We start from the raw sequence: 25,432 nt of genomic DNA, 5'->3' as shown, positions 1-25,432 counted from the left end.
TCACTTGGTGTGACCTACATCCATACAAAAATTGTAACTGGCCCACTACAGAGATTGCCGTAGTCTTGCCTTTGCTTGAAACCTCTGCATAGGTAAGGTTGACTAGAGGAGAACTTGCACACAATAATTAATTTTTGAAGTCTAAGTTGAACAGTGGTATTTTCTTACACAAAAAAAACCCTCAAGGAGCTCCTCTTCCTGGACAGGTGATCATCTTGGCATTGCTACCCCATTCCTGTCTGCTCCTTACAGTAACAGATACCTAAATATTCCAGTGTGCTACAGAAAGTTCATAAACTTAGAGATGCCTAAAGAAAAGGATGTTTAAAATCTATTCTGAATTTAAGAGCATTAACTGCCTTGAACTCTTATTAAAGAAAGAAAACCACATGAAGTAAATCTTCCAAAGAGTTTGACATGTAGTTTAACATAGGGCCACATGCATATTTAGTACGAAGTAAAACGAGCTTATTACTCATTTAAATTTTAAATGGAAATGGATGTCTTTTCTTTTGAAATTTATTTAACTAAACAGAATAAGTAACTTATCCCCTTCAGAACTGTAGTACTGAAGGCTCTCCTATTAACCTTTTATTCCACTGTAGATTGGAAGCACAGAGTGCATGCACTGTATTTCTTGAAATGTGTCATTCTGTGGTGAATGGTTTTCTTTGTGTTTTGAAAGTTTTAATCCTGCAAAACCTCTCCGCCTTGGTCAGCAAGATAGTATTGTACTGTGAAAGCAGGCAGGTTGAAAATAGTTCTGACATTTCTCACTCTTTTCCTCAAAAAATGGGAAAAAAAACTAATTACAATTAGATTTCTGTTGTCAGGGAAAAAAATCAACTTATTCATAGATTAACCTGTGGAAATGTTAACAATTTACAGTGAGTACTTCCTTTACTTATTATTTTTTTGGTTTTGGTTTTGGGGTTTGGGGTTTTTTTTACTAAGTACCTGCCTCAGTTTGATTATAACTTCATAGTAGAGGATTCAAGTAAGAGCTTTATAGAAAAAAGAATTTCTCTCTTCCAGGGAATTATTATAGTTCTCATTTTAGAATCAAAGATCTTGGTTCTCACTGAAATATTTTCTAAGCTGCTACTTTAAAGTTGCTTTTTCTTTTTTTCCTAATGGTTCTGGCTTAATTATTTCATCTTCTGTTGATCTAAATGGAAAGCAGCACTGATTCTATACATTTTTCATGTTCTAGATATCAGCAGTAGAACACATTCTTATATGGGAAATGCAGAAACAACTTTTATTATGTTTTATTATATTCTGTTACATCATCAGCACACTGTATATTCTCCAGATACTATCTCCAGAGGGGAGTTACTTAGAGATAACATTAACTCCGTACATTGTAACATGTAGAAACATACCTGGCTGCATTTTCTACATGTGTAAAAGCAGTGGGTTGATAATCTTTGGAACTTGCTACCATAACTTGTTATGTGCCAGTAAAAAAAAAAAAAAAAAAAAAAAACAACTGGGAAAGAATAGCAATTTCCGTACAATTAATTGGGATATTTCAGTATTCAGAAAAAGATCTGTTTCTAAAGGTAATTTGTTATACATTCATGGAGTACAAGAAAATGAAAGATTCAATTATATTGTTTTGAAGATACAATTTTGTTGCTGATACACCACTGACCTTTTTCTTGTGATTATTACTACTTTTTAAGATGGTTCATATTCATGCCTACTTGCTAATGCTCTTTCTCAAAAATCAATCTACAATTTCCTTCCTGTCACTGAGCTGTTTAATCGAGGAAGAATTGTCTCCTTAACTCTTTGAATGTCTACAGTAAGCAGTAGCCAGTTGATTTACTCTGAAGTCGAGACAAGGCATCTCAAAATTCTTGGTCAAAATTACAATACAATTAGCAAAGAATTATGACAAAGCATGTCTCAGATACTGAGAATTATCTAACGAAGACACACAAAGTGATTTCTCTGCCTTTTTCCTGGCTTGCCCTTCCTCATACATCCAGTCTGATCAGATGAGTAAATTAAGCCATTTAGAAATGCAGTGAGACTGAGAGGAATTCAGTGCCGCTGAAGACACGGGTGACCTGTCTGCTTGATTACAAGATGCCTGCAGCTGGCCAGCTGTGTCCTCAGCAGTGTGTGAAGAATTATGTGGATATTTAATATGCATAGTACTTCAGCAGACTTCATTTCTGTCTCCTGTGGTCTCATATTCCTGACTTAGAAAGAATTACGAGAACAATTCTTTCCTAAACTCAAGATTTACATAAGCCACCTTTTTTTATTTACCCCTTGATTTTTATGGGTGCATAGAAGTTATCTGAGATGTGTTTAATGGTCAGAAGAATTACAGATTTTATTCTCTTTCATGTTGTAATGTTTTGAAGTGTTTCATGGTTTCATATTAAATATGGCAAAGTTTAAGTACTTTCTTACTAGTTGGGAGTGCACATCATCGTTTTATCCACAGGGTAAATGTCTAGAACTATGCACCAAACTAAGTTTGTAAAATAATGGACATGAGAATGATCCTGCGTAGAAAACGTTCCTTTGGGCAAGCCCATTTTTGGACGGTGCCGTTGTTTCTCAGTTTGCGGTAGCTGTCAGCTCCCCGAGGCTCTGCAGAAGTGGAGTGATTTGAGAGCAGAAGAGCACACATCCAAATCGTAGGCCTTTACAAGCAACGTTAATTCTCACTCAGAATCTGCAAGGGTGTATTTACTTCCTCTGACATTTTCACCTACGTAACTATTTTCTTAGTGTGACAGAAAAAGGGCATTAAATTTATTCATAGTAGGATCTGGGACTGATAACATAGGACTAATTGAAATGTATTTCCACTTTTGGGAGCTATATAGGGAGAATATATAGAGAGTATATAGCCTACAAAGGAACTTCTCTCTAATAGAATGAAAATCTGTGTAGGATTAACCACTACAATATATTGTTGAAGAATAATTGTTAATTTTCTCATGAGGTATATGTATAAAGGTGATGCTAGATATCACAATCTAATACTATGTCTTTTTTTTTTCTTCCTCCCTCTTTCTTTTTTCTCTTTGTTTTTATTCAACAGATGGGCCTCTTGGTCCACGAGGATTAGCTGAAGCTACAGAGATGTGTACTCAAGAATGCCTGGTTTTGGGTCACTCAGACAACTGTTGGATGCCTCCCAGCCTGGGCCCATACCAACAGCCAAAGTCTCCTCTCTCCACCTTTGCACCTCAGAAAGAATGGGTTAAGAAGGACAAACTAGTTAATGGACACACATTGACCAGGACCTGGAAAGAAGATAGCAACAGAAACCAGTTCAGTGACCGAAAGCAGTATGGTTCCAGTGAGGGCCATTTCAACACTGGCAACCACATGACTGACATTCCTCTGGCCAACTTGAAGTCTTATAAACAGGCCTCAGGAGCTGTTGAGAGTCCAAAGGAGCACCAGCTATAAGAAATGGTTACTCTGGACCAATGACTTTAGCCTACTTAGACTTGCTAATACTATGTGTGTGTCAGAGCTTTATGTACTGGGTAGGCCTCTAGAACTATGCTTCACCTAGCAGAGATATGCATATCTTTGTGTTAGCGTCGTGGAAGGTATGATGTCCTGCAAGATGGAAGAGTGTTTCTACTAGTTGTGTGGTTTTGTTAAATAGACATGATTAAAATCTGCAGAAATCTCTCCAGTTTGCAAATAGCCTTTTTGTTTGTTTGTTTGATTTTTGACCCTGGACTGCTGCTACGAACAACAGAAGATGCATTTGGAGAGTGAGAGCGCGAGAAAGTTCAGTGGATTGCAATGATTGAAAAGCATATCCAGTTAGAAAATTGTGCTTTTGTTCTCATTGATCTATGCTGGGACCGTTATACTTGAGATAATATTGCAAACAAAGCAACTGAAACTGTAAACATTAAACCTGTTGTGCTATTAACAATGTTAGGGGACACTTATAAGTCCCTCAGTGTTCAAATACTTGTAAATAGAAAGTTATTACTTACAATTTTTGTGTACTTATAACGTTCACTTGAAAAGATATACTGTAGCATATTTCTGTGTTTCACAGTTGCTTTTTACTTTCTTTCATTTGCTTCCTGTTGTTTTGCTTTTATTTTCAGTGATGGTGTTTCTGTGTTAGTAGTCTGTCTGACACACAATGTTCCAAGGAACTCTAAACACTTGTGTTAAACCTGAAAAAAAGGAGTGATGGGGTGGGAGGGAAGGTTGGTTGTAGAAAGGGAAAAAAAAAAGATTTTTCTTTCTATGTAGGAGCAAATGGTGCCAGCATTCAGGTAGAATTTCTTCTTCTTCTTCCTTTCTTCTTTTTCTTTTTCTTTTTTTTTTTCCATTTATTAATTTTAGTATTAAGAAATGAAAGGACTTGTGTAAGGGCTTGCTTAAAAATGTAACATTTTTTTTAAACTTCCATAACGTTTCATAAAACAGGGAAACTGCAAAACAAAAGGATAATATTTAAATTTGTGGTGGTGGGTGAGAGAGGGAAAGCTGTTAGTTTGGAATCCTTGATCATACTAGCTGCAGTCTGTCATTTAATGAGTGATAGCTGACATTGATCTCAGCTCTAATATATGGAGGAAATTCTACAGGAGCAAAATACAGTAATCATATTTTTCCAATTGGACAGGTGTGTGTCTATACCTAAGACAGTTTGTATTGCTGAACCAGCAGCATTTGTGTTAATCTTCATCTGCGTTAACGTTGTAGTAACACAAGTGTTTTTAGACCATAGCCACAGAATATTTAATGTGTTGTGCCTTCATGATGTAACAGAGCATTCTCCTGGTAGGCTAGTTGGGGGAAGTAAAGGGTTAAATCTCTAATTATTGCCGTTTAACTGTTTGTTATCATAGTTGGTCATTGCCTGGCAGGTACCAATATCATGTCACCTCAGTCAAACCAGCAGAGTGACTCCTAATGTTATTAAGATCTGAGTTGCACGCAAAGCAAATCCAAATCCAGCATTTTTAGATGGTTTTTGTTAAGGCATGACAGATGATTTACACAAATAAATAGCATGCAAAAAACAAAAAAAGGTAAAAAAAAAAAGTCCTTACAGAAAAAAGCAAAATTTACTTATGCCACATTGACACATCAGTCTTAAAGTAATAAAGTTAGCTAATCTGAAGATTATGTTATTCTTACCAAAAATAGAACGTGGGGTTTTTTTTATTCTTTTGTATATAGCAGTTCATTAATTATTTTTTTTTTTACGTTTCTATCCCTCCACAGTATAAAAGGCATAAAAATGGGTTAGGGGTGCATTGCTTATTGCAGTACTTATGTCAGTTTGTGAGGGGTGTTTGATGACTTTGACAGAATAAATATCTAACCAATTATCCTTGTTACTGCTTTGCCAGTTCAACGTTATTTAGTTATTCAGCTCTTGCAATAAATGTTCTGAATTCCTGATTGTGTTGTGTTAGTTCTTGGGCAGATGCCTAAGGGACTTTATTCTTGTTAATTTCTCTTTTCTTTCTGTTGTTGTTGGTTTGTTTGTCTCTTTGTTTCATTCTGGATTTCCAGTTATTTTTCTATGCATATCATGGTCCATTTGGTTCATTTAGATATGTATAAAAATGGAATATACAACAAATGATAAATCCTGAGGGCCATATTCTGTCATTCCTATGGTAAGTAGGAACTTATTCAAAATGAGTTATTTGAAATAAGTGTTACATACCCAGCACAAAGGTGACAGAATCTAGCTCAGATTTGTTAGGCATACTTAAGCACATGTGATAAGCATCCTTGCATGAGTCTTTGTTACAGTGCTGTGGTAGCATATAGGAAAGTCAGCACTTACCACACCTCAGTCTTTCTTTTGAGAGTAAAATAGTCATATCAAAATACCGTAAATACTTCCTTACAAGCAAAAAATTGTATGGTTATATAATCACTTTTGTTGCAGCACATTAAAAAAAAAGAAGAAAAAAAATCCAAACAACCTTGGAAAAGATGAATCAATAAATGTAACCTATTTTTGAACGTGCTGAGTTTTAAAGCAGAGATCCCCTGATTTCTGTATTAAAACCAGAAATGCAATAATTATTTGAAAACCCCAATAGCACCAACAATTTTAAATTATAAGTGCCTTTCTAAACAGAATATGTTTGAAATAATTTCTATCATGGATAAAAAGTAAATAATGTGACTATTGCTATAGAGGGAGAACTATATTCTGTTCCAACCTTCAGTATTTTGTGCTGCCACCAACCTGTGCAGGAGGAACACAAACAAATATGATCTACATTTCTAGCAAGTGAAACTTCTCTCATAAAATTTCTTAAATTCTGTGTAATTTTAGATTCTTAAGGCCTCACCCAACTTTTAATTATTTATCAAAAAAAGGCAGAAAGAAAAGAATACAACAAGAAAATAAAATAAAATAAAAGAAAATAGGATAAAGAAGAAAGAAAAGAAAAAATAGGAGAAAGAAAAAAAAGAGAGGGAAGGAAGGAAGGAAGAAAATAAACATTTGCAGTACTGAGACCAGTATCTTAAACCCATTTAAGCCAAAGGAATGTAATGTTTTCCAGAGGTTTCTATGGAAACTGGATTTGGCCCTAAATATGTATACAGTATGTTTCCATTCATTCATAACCATTTGATTTGCTTCATCAGTAATACTACTGCTGTTGCCTAAACTGCACAAGTTAAGAAAAGAAAAAAGAAAACAAAGGGGGGAAAAAAAAAAAAGTTAAATCCTGACAGGAATTCAGATGAGGAGCTTAAAAAAAAAATTACTTACAAATCTCACTGCACAGAATGAGAAGACAACTGAATATTGGTGACAATATTTAAGTTTACTAGCTGTCAGGCTAGAAGTTACTTAAAATTATTGGTAACCTGGCATGACATGGATGCCTCTCAGATGGCAGTTCTAGCTTTTTTCTTCAGCTAGGAAGATTGGATATTCTTTGTGTACTTAATTCGTAATGCACACAGTTGAAAGACTGCTAAAAAGATGCATCAATGATTTTTTCAGTAGTCTTTTTTGTTTTCTGTCGCTGACCAAACCCCTTCGCCCAAATAGAAAATGGAAAGCATGCATATATATATATATCGGTATTTAGTCTCATTTATTCCTATGCAGTACCAACTCTTTCTAAAGATAGATGAGTCAGGACCTCTTTCTCAAGGAACTCTCTGGAGGCAGTTTAAGAAATACATGGAGCAGAATTAAGGAGGATGCAGAAATACACATCAATTTTAACAGAGATGAAAACTATATTAACAATACTTGTTTAATATGATTATTACCTTTTAGCAAGTTATTAATAGGAATCAGGATCAGAAATCATCTTAAGCATGGAGTACACTAAACTTTAATGGAGAAACTCAGGAAACTTTGGATACATATATGGCATAAGAGCAGGAGATGTATTTCTATGTGAAAGGAAAGAACAGGAGTGATAAAGGCTGATGTAGCTGACATGGTAAAACAAAGAAATAGGGAAAAGACGATCACAACGTTGATGAGAAGTTTAATCTTGGGATGTGAAAAAAGAGAGGCGCTAGTACCTTTAACAAAAGAGGACACTGTGAAAATCATGGGACATGGCAGTAGGTGATGTCAGGGATCCATGAGCCTCATGACATGACAAAAAGCATAGGGGTAGGATCTAATAGCCTTGGGCAGTAGTGTCTGATACCTCAAAATAAGTTACAAAACCATCGCTGCTTGCAGGAGAGCACAGCAGTGCTCTCAGCTGTATCCAGCTCAGACAGAAGAACAAGTGCTGTGATGACTGATTTCTTGTGCTCTACAGCACATGTGCCAATTCAGACAGCGAAAGCAACTAAGTACTCACGACGTTACCTCTGAATGCTCAGTTCTTTCCTTTTTAGTACACTTCTTCAGAATTGTGTTCCAAAGTCTCAACTTTATTTAATTTATATGCTTGCAGTCCTTGCTGCTGTGATGAAAAACTTCACAATGGAAACCAATTCTAGAGCAGAGCAAGGCATTTTACTGTACAGAAAACATGATACAATATCACCCAGAGGTGTGAATCAGCTCAGTATATCATGGACAGTAAAGCTCTAACTCAATTAGTATTAGTTTTATTAACTTTCACTGCTGATCACTTTAGTGGACACATCCATCAAATATAATTACCCCATAATCCAAAACCACCCTTGACTTTTCCTCTTGTTCCAGAAAAGCTCTCAATGGTAGATGCTTCCTTGTAAAATTATAAGATGTCCTTTTTCACACATTACTTGAGTGGAGTGACTTTTTCCAGTTTGGCTTCTCCGAAATACACCTTATATAATACAGCTGCTTTGTATTATAAACTGTTTTTCTTGTGAAAGCCCATTCTATACTTTGTTTTCAACCAGTTAGGCATAGTAAGATTGTAACACAGAGGGACATACTCTAATCCTTCAGGCTTTGTTGAACTTCTTAGGAGGCAAAATATCAGGACCTTTCCCATAATTAGTAATAGGAATAGCAAGTGCTTTATTATGCAGTGGACTAGCAAATGCTTGAGAAGTAACAAATTTATCTTTCCAGGTTTTTACAATACAATGTAGTTTATAAAATGAAATTAATGCTAACAAATGCATTTTTTTTTAATTGACGTAGACACATCACTTCACTGGACAGTAATAGAACTTAAGTGCTGATATGTATCCTCATCCTGACAAAATACTGTGCAGCTCTTTTGAAACACTGAGTACATCTAATTTCTTTAGAACACAGCAGTAAGCATCCTCTCCTAGAAGCAGCTTAGCATTTCACAGGACTGGGTCCACAATGAGAAGAATATCAGAGACATGCATGTCATATGCTATGTTTTGAAGCCAGAATGCTTCCTCTAACTGAAGCATCTCATGGCTCTAACTACAGCTTTAAGCTTATACTGCTACTTGATTGTACAATAATAAAAGTATGTCTTTAACTACCAGAAAGGATCTAAAATTTCACTGTAAATTATGAAAAGAAAGAACTGAAATAATGTCCCTCATTTTCAAAAATAAGTTGTTTTTATTTTTACCACAGCCATTCTTAAATCCACCTGTTGTGCCTAGGTATTGCAACACATTCTAATATTGCATGGCATGTAAATAGATACCTTAATTACTCATAATGATATGATTATATACACATATATAGAGAGAGATTATATATATATATATATATACTCACTTAAATATTACCAATCACATACTTACTCAGTATTATTTAATGGAATTTTGGGACTATGGATTTTGTTGTTTGATGTACTTTAAATTGTATGAAGCAGCATATTCTTAAGACTACCCTCACCAATGCTTTTGATTATTTATTCATTAAATAAAGTGCTTTCTTCTGCTTGTTATACTGTTTGTACAACCATGTGATAATGTTAAAATGGGTAAGTACTGTATGGGAATTATAACTGTTTCTTTTCTTGTCTAAATATATACCTATAACAATATTTATTAGTGATCTGAGTTTTAAGAATGTGTCTTTTTATGTGTTTACTATCTCCTTACATATGGTAGAAATTTAAGTTAAAGCTGGGACAACATTTCTTCATGTAACTCTGAATACCCCAATGGCTTTTAAATTTCCTTTTGCCTTTATTCACAAGTGAAATTAGGATGAGACCTGTACTTCAAATCAGCCATAAAATAAATGCATAATGCAGTAGTTAGGGTTTGGTTACTGTAGCTAGCGTAAGTAAACCTACATTCTTCATTTCTCAGGTAAAGATATATTAAGCTTCAAGTGGGTGAAGGAGAAGCTCTTCACTTGGAGGATAATATTTAGAACAGCTGATTTAAGAGAAGATGAGTCAGAAATCTTTACACTAAAGAGTGGGTTTTTTTTAATTTTTCACAGTCAGTTTCCATCTTTGTTTTGTAGAAAGCATCAATTAGAATGTGTGCTTCTTTGAGGAGCTCAGAACGTTTATTGTTGATAAAACTGTGAACTGGATTTGGTAACCCTTAGTTATATCAAAGTCAATGGGAGTTTTCTTGATCCTTTAAAAAATCAGTGTTTCACCAGCATTTGGATGTGCATTTGTGAGGAGGAAACTCATCCTCTGCTTTCTTTGCATTGACTGCAATATTCCATAGAAAGATTGTTCCCTTCCCTTCTTTCCCACCTTATTGTCTTGGATGCTTCCTGGACAGGGCTGCAGTGTCATGAAATGGTAGACTGAACTTGAAACAGATGAGGGTTCCTAGTACCCAAATTGGACAGCTCTTTTAAGTTCCTTGGTTCCTTTTTAGGAAATGCCAGATAGGCACTGTTTCCACCAGGCATTACCTAAGACTCTCTCCTACAATTTGCTTTTTCTCACATCACTTGAGAACCCACCTGTACTCCTCAAAGATTTCAACATTAAGCTGAATCTGTTCCTATGTTATGTTTACCTGTACCACATCCTTCCTAGGGTATACAGAGGTATTTTTTTTCCTATTTTTTTTCAGGTAGGGAACTGAAAGTGGGATCTGTGTGGTCCTGCAGCTATGTGGACATTTTTGAGAACTTATCATATGGGTACTAATAAAAAAGAAGGCTGATGACCTAATTGGTTACAATGGAGAACATGAGAGAGAGTGTAGCAGAAAGATGGATAAGGGAGGGGATAGCAGAAGGCTGTATGTGGTAGGGAAGCAGTAAACGATGGCAGCAGTGAAAAGAGTAAGTTTGAATTTGATGAGGAAAAATATTATGAAGGCCTTTAAAGACACGTTCTAAGTCTTCGTATCTCTGTAACACCATAAAAGAATACCCTCCTGTCTGTATAAGCTTGTCTACACACAGAATATTTAACACTATTTTCTTGTGAAAAAGGGGTATCGAGAATTATGGCAAGGCTGTATCATTCTTCTGATTAATTTCTGCCGTTTAGTATTCGCGTTCCTTCTAAGAAATGCTGACTTTTTGAGACATTGCTCCTCTGCCTGCCACATGAATATAGAGACCAGAAACAATATCATGCAACTTCAGTAACTGAACACTGAGTTTGACTAGTGAATTCTTAATATTAAATGCTTATAAACCTGTTAGCTACAGATAGCTTGCAAATAATCCATAGGTCTGAATGAATAAGAAATTATCTGTTACCAATTAGAAAAGAGAAGGAAAAAAAAGAAAAGATAATACATAAAAATTAAACTCCTGATAAACAATGCAGACACTTCTACCCCCCAACCTCCCACAAAGGAGCACATCTGATAAAGATGAAGTCTTAATGCCATAAAGTGATTGGTGCGGGTTTTTTTCCATGTGCAACATTCTGCAGAATTCAGAATGGGTTGTGAAGATGTTTGTGTTCTAATCTGATATTTAAATCAATTCAATGTGAAATTAAAGAACTTCAGGTACATAAAAACAAAAATCTGATATCACAATAATATAAAAAATATTTTTTTTTCTACTGCGAGTCACTATTTAATCATTACGCAACAAGTGCTATATCCTTCTTGCTGCTGGGTAAGGAGATTCTTTAAAGACAGTGCACTTCAAGTTTATAAATATTACTTTCTATTTTTTATAATGCAAGTTTATAGTTTGTTTTCTTTTGGAAAAAGAAAGTTTGGATTCTGTTTACCGTGTTTGTACTTTTGATTTTTTTGGTATTTCTTTTTAAGATTTTTTTTCAAGAATTTTTTTCAGTATTATTTACCATAGGGAATGGTATAAGCCTGTGCTCTTACTGCGTGATCTTGTACTCCTAGGACACTTGAGCTATCTTCAATAGGAAATTCTTCTACATTATTGATAAAGATCATGCATAATTACTGTCCACCATGTGGTGTTAAGCCCCCAAGAGACAAAAGAAAAAGAAAGGGAGGCAGCCACATAAAGACAACTTTTTTATTCACACAAAATACTGTACTGTGTTATGAAAGCAAAATTTACAATGGTCTATTCATTCAAGTCAGAACTACCTACTTACTGATGCTGACTGATTCAGCAACACACCCTTTGTTTCCTTTTTTAGGAACCCCACCAAATGAAATCGTGAACAGTTATGCTTCATGATGGGTCAAAAACCTCATTCTGAAAATGATCTGAAACATGAGGAGTCTCTGGATATACGGACTTCGAGGGAATGCAATCTTAGGCAGGTCTATGGCTCCTTAGTTTTAGGTCCACAGTGGAGCAACTTTTTAAACAAGTTCCCTAACATGTAAAGAGCTATGTTTGAAGATCTTCAGAAAGAAACCTTTTATTCCCAAGTTTAGACACACTAGCTCTCTGCTTTGTGGAGAATCAGAGTGCAGAACCTATTCCAAACTTTGCAGCTGACAGCTGCAAAGTCTCTGGATACTTTACCATATCAAATTACCCATCACTAATATTGAAACCCTGGAAACCTATAAGCAGAACAACAGTGAAAGAGAAATTGAAGTTAATACGTGAACCCTCTGGTTAAAAAAGAAGGCAAAGAAACTTTGTGAAAGGATGAGGGAAAGATAGCTACAAGATTTTTTGATGATTTTTTTCTTTGTAAAACATGTAGCTGCAGGGAAGTATATTGCTAATACTGTGGGGTTTTCTGTATGTCCTACTATGCATGGTTCGATTACCATGCTAAAGGCTAAACTCAATAAACTTACAAGCAACAGTTCTACACAAATATGCATTCAGTTAATATATGTTTTTCCTATAGGAAGTACAAAGAAATTGTGTTTATCTGCATTTCTAGACTATCAACTGCATGATTACTATTTATAATAAGCTTGCAGTCACAGACTCTGTAATTCTTAAGTCCTGAACAATTGCATAATTACTAATTCAACTACATTAGCATTGGGAGTAGACATGGATGATTTCAAAAGGGATACTACTGATTTAATGAGGTCTCAGTCTGTACATTTTCAAAATTACAGAAATTCTGTTTAACACCCATTGATGCTTTTGGGTATTTGAACTGCTAACCAAAAACAAAGCATTAAAAAATGAAAACAAACAGAAATGAGTATGAGATTGCATTTTTCATGATATGCAGCTACCAAAATGTTATTTCCTGACTATTTTCCAACAGTCTGGCTGGCTTTACTACAGACTGGTTGCTGCTGAATCTATTGAATACCTTAAGCTGCCATTTGTGACAGTGCTTTTGTATTTTGAATGTTTATGGCATTCTGATTGTGCTAGAATAAACATGACAATAGGCCATGGGCACAGAGGAGCTATTCTGAATTCATTGCCCTTCTCTTGTATTTGCCACCTCATTTTTTTGTGATAGGCAGGAGCTAGCTGATCACATCCTCAAGTTGTGGAGCTGGCATTTTGCTGAAAGTAAATAGTTGGATGGTCTGTCTAGAGAGGAATTTGTAAAATTTTGTGAAAGTTGCTTTTTTTGTCTTGAAGATCTCATTATTCTGCAAAGGTCCCTATATTAAAAACTCCCTTTGATTTCTGTAGGAGATGAATTAGCTCAAGCAGTAGTTTTCATGTCAGTGGCCATTACACCAAATAAGGATGAAAGGATATGTCATTCAGAGACACCGTAAAATCCTTAAACTCACATGCCCCAAGTAATCATGCTGCGTAACCGACAATTATGTAGGTAGAAGAGTAAAGGGGAAAAACAGTCTTAATGCAGAAAGATTCAGACTGCCTAAATTATAGCATGTAGTTGCAGATCTACCACACAGCACCCAGCTGTGCCTCAGCACTACCTCTTCCCATCAACACTAAAATTAACATTGACCTCCATCAGTTTCAATATTTTTTTGGTGCTACAGTGTAGGCTCTGCACATGTTCATAAATTCCTTACACATCTCTATCCAACAAGCTGCTCGTGGACTTAGGCAAATACTGGCTTCATCAACATGTTAACTGGATAAAATCAATTAGATTCTTATCCTCAAAACAGGACACCTGAGCCTAAATTGCAAGTGTATGGGGAAACCTTAATATTTCCTAAGAAGTGAAAAATGGTGAGAGCTAAATCACAGTGTTTGCATTCCAGCCAACTTCTGAAGACCAGGCTGAGCAATATGAACCAAGTAAGGGTGTCCTCAGCTTGCTTTTTAGCCCTGTCTAGAAACAAGCATAGGTAATATGGGAGACAAGGACTACCTACAACTTTCTTTAGCATTACATAGAGATGTTATGCTATATTAGTCCCCAAATAGTAAGCATACAGTAAAAGGAAGCTCTTTGTTACATGAGCTCCTATGGCAGAGTTGTAGTGTAGGTGGCAATGTGTCACACGTGGGAGGACCTTCCCTGACTTCTTCTGGCCCATCCTTAAGCATCAACACAGCTGTGCAAAAAGGACCTCTCTATACTTCCACCACTGAAGGACCTCTCAGCACCTCCACTACTGTTACTGAGGACAACTGACTTCTTTAGACATCCTGGGAGAGCCCTACCATCACTATGAAAAAGCTAGGATGAGCATCGGAGTGTAGACTAATGTGTCCTCTTCAAGCCAGAGCACTCACATAAGGAGTGCATATACTGCCACTGGAGAAGGAAAAAGAAAGAGTAAAAGGTTCATCTGGGAGACCTCCTCAGATGTGACATGTATTTCTTTTCCACCTTTAACTTCTGCTAGTGTATGAAATAGGCGCAATTATCTTTTGATATCATCTGCCTGGTTGTTCCCAGTCTTATTCTAGTAGCATTTCAGCCTTCTGGCTGTAAGAAATGGATGTCAATGTTCTCATGCAGTCTCTCAGTCACTCTTCCTACCTGTCTTTGCTCTACTGCAAAATCTCCTAAGATATCCAGGGTGAGTGAAGTATTTTAGAAAATCCTAAGTCTCCTAACCCTGCAAGACCTGCTTCTCTCTGAATCTTTGTAACATTGGTGGAAAGGCCACTCCTTTTCATCCTCTACAACCTCATGCAATGCACATTGGCCATGAATTCAAAGTTTTGCACAACAAAGCATGTCCCAGAGACGATGTTGAATTGCTTCAAGACTTGCTGTAGATCACCTATACATGAGCGCAGGCAGTACCTCCATATTTTGAGGGGAAAATCCAAATTTTCAAGGCTGTCACAGGGTGTACACTTGTAGATAACTATACACAGCAGCTGCTTTCACTGTGAGGGTTTTTGAAAGGAGCAAGAAACCAGGATAGGATGGGATGAGTTTGACTGTCTGTAAAGAAATGGAAAAAGAGGAAGAGAAAAGAAAGATGTTATATTTAATGTTTGTGTTTGCTGTACCTAAGATCAGATCTGATGTCTTCTCAGGGAATGTTTCTCTGTGATGTCTGAGACTATTATGCTTGACACAGGAATTGTACTGCTAGACCTTGTAAATGTTGATGCAGATATTATTACTCTTCCCCCACCAAAAGTAGGGAAAAACATGGAAATAACTCAAAAGAAGAAGGAATATGTAGTACAGTTTTGAGCTGTCAGACTCATGAAGCAGGTGGACTGCTGTGTATATGCTGTAAGTGAAAATCTTCCCCAGAACTCTGGAAGATTGCTTGGTGACCCAGAAATGCAGGCTTGCTGGTAGGAGTTAGAATTGTTATGGCAGTGCTAATTCAAGCTTAGAAGAGGGGTTGTAATACTCTGAGAGGCTTTCACTTATAGAAATATTTCTTGACTTCAACACTGGCCTTAAAACTCATGAGTTCTGCTGGAGTTTGAGGCGGCCAGGATGTCTCAAATTCAATAATGCTCCAACACAACAACCACCAACCAGGGTCCTGGACATCCTGATGTACTTAGATCACTACTTTTCTAACCTCTCTGAACTGTAACTTGCCTCTTCTCCCTTGTCCACACACAGCACCTCCTCATTTCCCTGTCCAGATTTTGCTCTGTCTGACAGTACATCCCCACACAAGTTCCTGTCTAATCACATTAGCCACGTGTTGCCAGACTCAACCCTGAATTTTCTTTAAAGCCTGCCATTATCTGTAAGTAATCTTCAACTAAGCTGTGGGTCTTCTGTGTCAGTCAACTCCACTTGCACCAAAACCCATGTGCCATTTGTTAAGGTCCTTAAAATGTCATTATAATTCAGGTATCAGGATAGTCATGCATGGCTGCAGACTGAGTAACAACAGAACCTGGGTGTCTCCCCAAAGGTTTTATTTTGGATGGTGTTAATTGGTACTCACAGTCCAGGCAAAACTGAAGTAATGAGTGAGAGCATATTATGAATACATCTAGAAGTGGGATGTTAATTTTAATGTATGTATGTATATGTGTGTATATATATATATGGACATCTACAACCCTCAAGGACATCCACTTATAGTCAAATGAGCCATTTGTGGTTTAATTATCACAACCTATTGTAATAATTATTTTGAAAGAAAAATAAGATGGAGTTTTTATTTTCATTTTTTTTATTTAGTCATGAGACTAATGATTTCCCTATATGTTTACCAACATCTGATAATTAATTTCAAACAAGAATTTCAAAGGCAAAGTGTATAAATACATAAATAACAAATAGTAAAAAGACTATATAATCATTCCTGTACTGGCTAATTTGAGTTGAATAATGTTAAAATGCCATAGAAACTTTTTATTTTAGTTGTTACGTTGAAGAGTTTCATTGTAAATCCGGAATGAAATTGAAGGCATACAGAGGTCCAGGAATTCAGACACTGAAAGCCTAATCTCAAATCTATTGAAGTTAATTAATCCTCTTCTATCATCATTTAGATATCAAAATAATTTCATGAATAAATCATTAGCTTGACTATCTAAAGAAAAAATGTGACTTTAGTTTTATTAATTAAAGTGAGGCTTTGGAATTAGTACCTTAACATCAACTTAAGTGTAAGACTATGTCTACTAGGTGGTTTTCACAAAAGAATCCCTTCTCTGACATTTACCAAATTCTTTTTGGCACCTTGTCCTTCAGGAGTGAAGAGAATACTTCTCATTGTATTGTCCTGAAATATTGTAAGGGGTGGAAAAGAAAAACAAACAAACAGACAAACAAATAAACAAAAACCAAAACCAAACACAGTGCATTACTGGAATGCCTTTTTCCAAATGGTTTAATGTGTAGTAGTAAGGGTTGCTGCTGAGATTTTCTTTTTTCTTGAATGTCTACTTTGTTTGCTATTGGTGCAATACTTCTGCTTAGATATGCAGGATCACAAGCATCAGAAATGCCTCTGAGTTGCCAAGTTCAGATTTGCATTCTGCCTCCATAGGGGAGCCAGATCCAGCCATATTAGCCTCCTCTGCTTGCTCTCTGTAAGGAAACCAAACACAAAGGTTAGCAGTGAACACTAATGGCCTCTTAAATGGAGACATCTCTCCTTGAAAATGTGTTAGCAAGATCATGCATGCTTCTGCTAGTAAGTTCAGGTTCAACTGAGTCTCTTCAACTTGAACTGCGGTGTACCAATCTTACCCATCTATTGTCCTAGCAATTTTTATTACTTGAGGTTGTGTTTCAGTGTATCCTTGAAGTGGTTCATCTGTCTGTCCTGGTTACATGCTGCTTCTTCAAGTCCACAGCACACCAGCTGCTGCAGGATGCTGTTGTCTTCTATCCTAGATGTGTGACCAGCCCAGTGCAGCTGTTCTATGATGATCATGGCTACAGTCCCTGGAACATGGCTCTGCTCTGAAACTTTCTTATTGAAAATTTTATCCTGCCATCTGATGCACAATATGGTCCACAGATGGTGCAGATGACAATTGTCTAGGAGTCATATATGTCGTCACTAGTCCATGTCTTCATTTAGCAAATTGGACAACAGTGAAGCTTTATAGACTCTTAATGTGATCTGTCATTTAACATTGAGCTGCTATTTGACACAGAGTAGCCTGCATCCTGAACCTCATGGTTCAGCACAGAAAGTTGTGTTTTTTCTTGGACTTTTTAGAAGAAAAAGAAAACAGTAGAAGAACGAGGGGAGGGCATATTATTGTATTCTTCTAAAGGTTTGTTTGGGATTTTTTTTAGTATGGTTTCCATTGTTTAAAACAGGAAGTATTCCACTTGACATTTCTGTTGAGAATCAATGCTTAACAGGTACAGTGCACTTGTGTTTCTTATTTATTGCTATAACTCATAGGTCCTTCACGTAAGGGCCAGACTTTGATCACAGCAGGCAGCAGGGAGTTAAATGTCTTATAAATTTGAGTTTGTAGATAAACAAGTAGGCTGACACTGACAGAAGACATCTGCTTATATGTAACAAATGCTATATATAACTAATTTTACAGAGCTTATCTGTCATATTCATAATGTTCAGGACAATTTAAAAAAAAAAGGAAAATTTTAAAACAATAACAAAAGCCCACCACATCTGCTAACTTATCAGATTTCCCCTCTTTGCTTTGTCTATAACATAAGGGGAATGTTTCATCTCAAAGACTGCCTGCCTTCCATTCCCTTGCCTCTGAGGAAAGGACAACTAGTAAAATCTCAAGATCATATTGGGCTAGGCTTCAAAACCTTTATTTTATTGTCACTGTCAGGCTTTAAGATTGCAGGTGTGGTAAGCCCTCTGCCAGTCAGATGGATGAAAAGCAGTTACTTCTGCAGTGAACCTCAGTTCTACAGTGAGTGTTTTTGTGGACCCATCATCCTGAAAAGAAAGGGAGAGAAAAAAATGTCTGGACATTCTGTTCCTGCCTTTCTATAGCCTGTTTTAAGGTTATAGAATTAAAGGTTAAATTTTATGTATGGATGATGGAATTTCTCCTTTATCTGTTTTTATGGAAGAGAGTAAATGAAAGCTCTCAACTTCAAATTACACTATCCTATTTCATTACTGGTATAGAGGATATCTTTTTCTTTCAGGTCTATTACAAACTATTACAGACTGTTGGGGTTTTGGTTTTTTTCTTCCCCCTGGTTATAATCTACATGACTGTGGATGACCAGAGCTGACTGATGATTTAGGTGATGGCACTGTTAAATCACATACTACTTCCATAGTACTTTTTCTTTCGCAAAATTTTCTATTTTAAGATTCTTTTCTTTAAAAAAAAATAATCTAAATTACAGACTGAACATATGTTTCCATGAGCTTCCCAGGTGTTTAGCCTCAGTGACTACAGTTAATTTAGAACCCAGAAACATATATGAGTAATTCAACTCAAATTATTCCTTATGATGTGTTTTGCCTGTAACATACCTTATCTTTTATTCAATGAATCTCCTCCTCATTTGTCTAAATTTATTAGCTCCCATTGGAGTTCTTGCCTTTTGTATTCTTCTCTGAGGAACTAAGCATATAACCCAATGTATTTTATAAAATTGACTTAACAAGTATATGGGGTCAATTAGGTTTCTACTGGTTTGCATACTTGGCTAGTTCCTTTGAATACTAGATCCTTTCCAGTTCTTTGCTTGAATATGACTGTACCACAGTCTGCATGCATTCCTGGGATGTGGGCATCAGACTGTTTGCCATCTTGTCCAGACTAGTAGGTAATACTAGTGCTAATAATGCCCAGTGTAAGCCTATTTCTAGTCTGACAATGGATCTTTTTGTCCTGCTCTGAGGTTTTGTCTCCTGAACGGCACATCATCCACAATAGCCTTTAATCCTCCTCCTAATCACATCTCTTTAAAGGCTTCATAGAAAGTCCCCAAAATGGTGTTTTGAAACCCTGAAGTATATGTACTAGTTTGTCTTTGTTATTTTATTGGCATGGCTAGAAATCTTTGACTCACTGTGTACTTGCTGCAAAATATAAAGTCAGTCGACAGAAGAAAAGAAGAAACAAAGTGCTTCCTAAAAAAATAAAATAAATCATTAACTGCATACTCCAGCAGACTCTGTTGACTTTCAGGCTTTTTCTCCTTTTGTGGCTACACAAACAAATTAAGTTCTATCCTCTGTATTCTACTCTCCATTAAATATTGCTATTATGCAGTGGTAAGACTTTTTCTCATAAGTAATGAATAACATTTCCCTTCCTTTCCCATCCATCCTCTTAGGACCAAAACCAGCAGTGAGTGAAAGGACTCCCAAATATAAATATTTCAAAGGAATTGAAACCCTTCCTTTAAGTATGCAACAAGTCTGTTTTTCTCTTTCAGGACTTATTAATTGTATATACTTGTTTGTTTCTGATTTTAAAATATCCTCAGAGGACGTGCCAGAAATTTACAGCACAAATACAATGTGCTACAGAGGAATTGCAGAATATCACAGGCCATCTACATAGGTTTCACAAATACATTTCTGATGCTTGATCTGTGTCAAGAAAAACCCAGAATTTAATCACTTAACGGCATGTCTGTGTAGATGTAAGAAAAGGTCTAGCTGATACTGATTTGGGGTATTAGGACTGACTCTTCTCTCCAAAACTCTTTAAGTACTGTTTTCTAAGCTTATGTTTTAGGGCAAGGATTGAGTTTTTAGAGTTGAAATACAGCACAGGTGTTCAAAAGTCACAGTCACTGTAGTACTACTAATTCAGCTATGTCACAAATTCCTATTACTATGTTTCTAGTATCTTGTTAAAATTACAGTAAACTTAATATAGATGGATTATGCATATTTTTTCAAATCATACAAACTTCAGATATCAAGTTCAATAGTTTGTTTTTGCTCCAGAAACCAAGGAAAAATACATCCTTGGAAAATGAAACAATTGTTTCATGAGGAAGGGAGATACTGAGGCCTAATCCTCCACAGAGCTGCATCTGTTTTTCCACAAGCCTTCTTCCTATATCCCCTGGTACAGACCTACAGAGCAAAAAGAGCACATCTGGAACTAAACTTGTGCTGATTGACTATGCAATGCACTTGATGGATCAACCAGTTTTACAGTAAGTAAAAAGAGGTTCCTTACCTCGGAGAGGAAAGGAGCACCTCCAGTTTAAATGAGCTGAATTTATGTGTATTTACAGTTAAATATTTAATATATTTTATATATCTCAACAGACTTTTTGAGTGGATTGAAGACAGGCTTTTTTCCCCCCAATCATAACATTTTGACATTAAGATTTTCAGAGAAGGCAGACACTCTATACATTTAAACAACCTTCAAGGCTCAGGCAATTCAAATGATAAGAATTTCAAATGTCTCATTGAGTCACTTTGCCAGTTCTTCCATTGCCTGAAGATGATAAAAATCCTGACTCATTTGAGTTTCATTTTTAAGGCAATTTTTAAAAGTATGATGATAGATCACTTCATTGCATGGTATTTCTAGGGGTTTAGTGATGTGATTTGTGTCTTTTAGGGTAAGTGTGCTGCACGTTTATTGACAATTTGGGTAATCTTATAATGTTGGGGGTGGTGGGGGGGGTGGTGTGTCTCTCATTTCTGAAGATTTCCCAGTAACTGAAGGGTTTTCTAGAGTTTTTGCTGTAGTAGTTTGCTAATCTGCATCCTACTGGGAGAGCATTTCCACATTACATTTTGGGTTTCTTTGCCATGGTAGGTTTTTTCCTGGGTGGTTGAGGATTTTTCTTGGGGATTTTCTTTTCTTTTCTTTTCTTTTCTTTTCTTTTCTTTTCTTTTCTTTTCTTTTCTTTTCTTTTCTTTTCTTTTCTTTTCTTTTCTTTTCTTTTCTTTCCTTTCCTTTCCTTTCCTTTTCTTTTCTCTTTTCTTTTCTTTTTCTTTTCTTTTCTTTTCTTTTCTTTTCTTTTCTTTTCTTTTCTTTTCTTTTCTTTTCTTTTCTTTTCTTTTCTTTTCTTTTCTTTTCTTTTCTTTTTCTTCAGTAGTGGATTTTTTTTTAATACTTTCACCTCTGAAAAGCCTTTTGCTTTGATTTTAACCTTATGCTCTTTTGGAGAGATGCAGATTCATAGAACAAAAAATGGTATAACCGAAAAAAAAACAAGCAGTTTATTTTTGCGATGATGTAAATCTATGCTTTTTTAGGATTTCTGTTAGAAAAATCACAGGGAAGTTCCATTATTTATAGAAATAAGAGAGAAGGTTTTTTTAGGGTAACAATTACTCTGACTGATAGGAAATGATAATTTCTATAGATTTTTAATGTAAAAAGAAGGCAATTTAGGGATGCTGTTATGCAATAAATCCATTCACAGATTCAAGAAAGGTCTGAAACATTTTTTTTCCTGTAGTTCATGTTGTTACAGTGTAGGGAAATGTTGATCCTTACCCTTACTACTACTGACTATTTCAACAAGAACTAAAGGAATTTTCCTGGGCCGGTTCTGCCACCTGGTACATCTCCGAAACAACTCCTCCCCCTCTCCACCCCCCCACCCCCCCCAGTATCCCAGACAGTCCAACCACCCCTAAATTATGAAGGTGTATAAAGAAGGGTTCTCTATAAGGAAAAAGATTCACCCTCCGTTTTTGTATCTTCCCCTTCAGCTTAGAATTAGAGAACCATAGAATCATTTAGGTTAGAAAAGTTGTTTAAGATCATCAATTCCAACAGTTAATCCAGGACTGTCAAGTCCACCACTAAACCATGTCCTTACGCGACACATCTACAAGTTTTTAAAATTAAATTTAAATTTTAAAATAGTGATTTTATCACCTCCCTAAGTAGCCTGTTCCAATGTTTCACCATGCTTTCAGTGAAGAAATTTTCCATAAGATTCCTAAGATTCCTAAAACACAGTCTAAACCTCCCCTGGGGCAACTTGAGGCTGTTTCCCCTAGGTATCTGGGAGAAGAGACCTACACCCACCTGCCTACAACTTCCATTCAGGTAGTTGTAGAGAGCAATTGGGTCCCCCCGAAATTCATCATCTCAAGGCTAAGCAGCTCCGTTCCCTAAGCTGCTTCTGCTAAGACTTGGCTCTAGACCCTTCCCCAGCTTTGTTGCCCTTCTCTGGACACGCTCCAGCACATTTATGTCCCTCTGGAAGTGAGGGGCCCAAAACTGAACACAGTATTCAAGGGGCAGCCTCACCAGTGCCCCGTGTAGAGGGACAATTACTTCCTTTGTCCTGCTGCCCACGTTGTTTCACATACAAGCCAGGATGCTGTTGGCTGCCTTGGCCACCTGGGCACACTGCTGGCTCATGCTCAGGTGTCCATCAGCCAGCGCCCCCAGGTCCTCTTCTGCCAGACAGCTTTCCAGCCACTCTTCCCCAAGCCTGTAGTGTTGTGTGGGGTTGTTGTGAGCCACGTGCAAGACCCGGCACTGAGCCTTGTTGAACCCCATACAACTGGCCTTGGCCCACTGGTCCAGGCTGTCCAGATCCCTCTGCAGAGCCTTCCTGCCCTCAAGCAGGCTCAACAATCCCACCCAGCTTGGTGTCATCTCCAGACCTACTGAGGGTGAACTTAATCCCCTTGTCAAGATCACTGATGAAGACATTAACCGGACTGGCCCTAATACTGAGCCCTGGGGAACACCATTTGTGATCAATCACCAGCTGCGCGTAACTCCATTCACCACCACTCCTTGGACTTGGCTGTCCAGCCAGCCTTTAACCCAGCATAGAGTACACCCGCCCAAGCCATGAGCAGCCAGTTCCTCCATGAGGATGCTGTGGTAGATGGTGTCAAAGGCTTTACTAAGGCCCAGGGAGACAACATCTGCAGCCTTTCCCTCATCTACTAGGTGGGTCATCTTGTGGTAGAAGGAGAGCAGGTTTGCCTAGCAGGGCTGCATTTCACAAACCCCTGCTGGCTGGGCCTCATCTCCTGGTTGTTCATGATGGCACTCAGGATGACCTGCTCCATGGCCTTCCCTGGCCCTGAGGTCAGGCTTATATTTCCCTGGATCTTCCTTCCAGCCCTTCTTGTTGATGGGTGTCACACTGGCTAACACCCAGTCTTCTGGGACCTCTCCAGTTTGCCAGGACTGTTGATGAATGGTGGAGAGTGGCTTGGTGAACTCTTCTGCCAGCTTCCTCAGTACCCTCAGGTGAGCGGATGCCATCTGGCCCCATAGACTTTTGTACAACTAAGTAGTTTAGCAGGTCACTAACTGTTTCCTCCTGGACCGTGGGGACTTCACTCTGCACCTTGTCCCCGTCTTCCACCGCATGGGGCTGAGTACCCAGAGGGAAGCTGGTCTTGCTGTTAAAGACTGTGGCAAAGAAATCATGAAGTACCTCAGCCTTTTCCTCATCCTTTGTGGCAGTGTTCCCTGCTGCATCCAATAAAGTCTGCAGATTCTCTCTAACCCTCCTTTTGTTGCTAATGCATTTGTAAAATAATTTCTTACATTCTTTTATGTCAGTGTCCAGCCTGAGTTGTAGCTGGGCTTTTGCCTCTCTAATCTGGGCCTTGCATAACCTCGTGACATCCTTATAGTGCTCTGGAGTTGCCTGCCCCTTCTTCCAACGGTGGCAAACTCTCCTTTTTTGCCTGAGCTCCAGCCAAAGCTCTCTGTTCAGCCAGGCCAGTCTTACACAATGCTGGCTCATCTTTTGGCACATGGGCATAGTCTACTCCTGCACCTTTATGATCTCCTTCCTGAAGAATGTCCAGCCTTCCTGGATACCTTGGCCCTTCTGAACTATCTCCCAAGGGACTCTTTCATCCAGGCTCCTAAACAGGCCAAAGTTGACTCTCTGGAAGGGTAAGATAGTGGTTTTGCTGACCCACTTCCTTCCTTCCCAAGAATTGAAAACACTATCATCTTGTGATCACTATGCCTATGTCTTACATTACTGAAAGAGGTGGAGCCCAGGAGAGTGCCTTGTGTAACAAACTGGTGCTTTTCTCTTTTTTCTGTTCATTTTGTCTATACATATAGACCAATATGAGATGCCCAAGCATGAAATCATCTACAAATCTATAATCTAATGTACTTTCTTGGGTGGGACTGAGACCTGGTTTCCAGATGCAGAAACATTGTATTCATTTTACATCCTACGGTTACATTATAAAATGTGGGAACAGTCCTATGAGCCAGGATCTCAGCTATATATTTTTTGTGTGTACATGTAGTATATAGGTATTATGTTTGATTCTTTTCTGAGTATAACAGGGATTAAGATTTGATCAATTCAAACAAGTCCCCCTGATCTTTGTAACAGGCAAAAAAACCCCAAAAACCCAAAACCACAAGAAAAAAAGTCTTAAGAATGGTAATTTCTGTCCTGCTATGAACTCCTCTACAAACACCAAAGCTCTGGAAGTGTTAGCAGATTACTCCAACTCCGTGCACCATCTTCAGTCACAACTCCTGTCTAAAAATTCCTCTGCTGAGAAAGGAAAGGAAAGTAGAGCTGTCAGGCAGCATAGTCAAAATGCTCACCCATTTATATGGAGGCCTCTGCTGAGGCCTCAACACAATCAGCTCCCTGTTTGTCTACAGCCATCATCTTCTACAGAAGTTACTTTAAGCGCTGAAGAGCAAAAAAATTGTGAGCTGCAGATTTTTGACTCCTTCACTGGGATATAAAGCCAGCTCTCCATTATGCTTTTGCTCCACTTCTCACACAGGGAAGCATTCATTCCTATTTCAGCTAGAGACAGCAGAACTGCCTATGCATGGTTTTATATGTATCTATATCTGATGAAGTTTGTCTGTTGGCATGCCTTGATCTTTAAACTTTCTTCAGTATCTTTATTTTATGTAGCCCCTAAAATATGAAATAGCTCAGCTGCCTTA

The 25,432-nt window shown here is 37.4% G+C and overlaps 1 protein-coding gene across 2 annotated transcripts in view; it reads left to right on the top strand.

Annotated features, from left to right (window-relative positions):
• PCDH9 (protocadherin 9) overlaps positions 1-21,219 on the top strand; it is a 710,685-nt gene extending 689,466 nt beyond the window's left edge. For both annotated transcript variants that reach the window (XM_080376859.1, XM_080376860.1), the window contains one exon: positions 3,071-21,219. In XM_080376859.1, the coding sequence (XP_080232985.1) occupies positions 3,071-3,444 (374 nt within the window). In that variant the 3' untranslated portion in view covers positions 3,445-21,219. The remainder of the gene's footprint in view (positions 1-3,070) is intronic.
• The last annotated feature ends 4,213 nt before the right edge of the window (positions 21,220-25,432 follow it).

This window comes from Falco punctatus (genome assembly GCF_963210335.1).
Source record: "Falco punctatus genome assembly, chromosome: 2".
Taxonomy (NCBI): Eukaryota; Metazoa; Chordata; class Aves; order Falconiformes; family Falconidae; genus Falco; species Falco punctatus.
The sequence above is the reverse complement of the archived record's forward strand: the minus strand, read 5'-3'. Positions and strand labels throughout refer to the sequence as shown.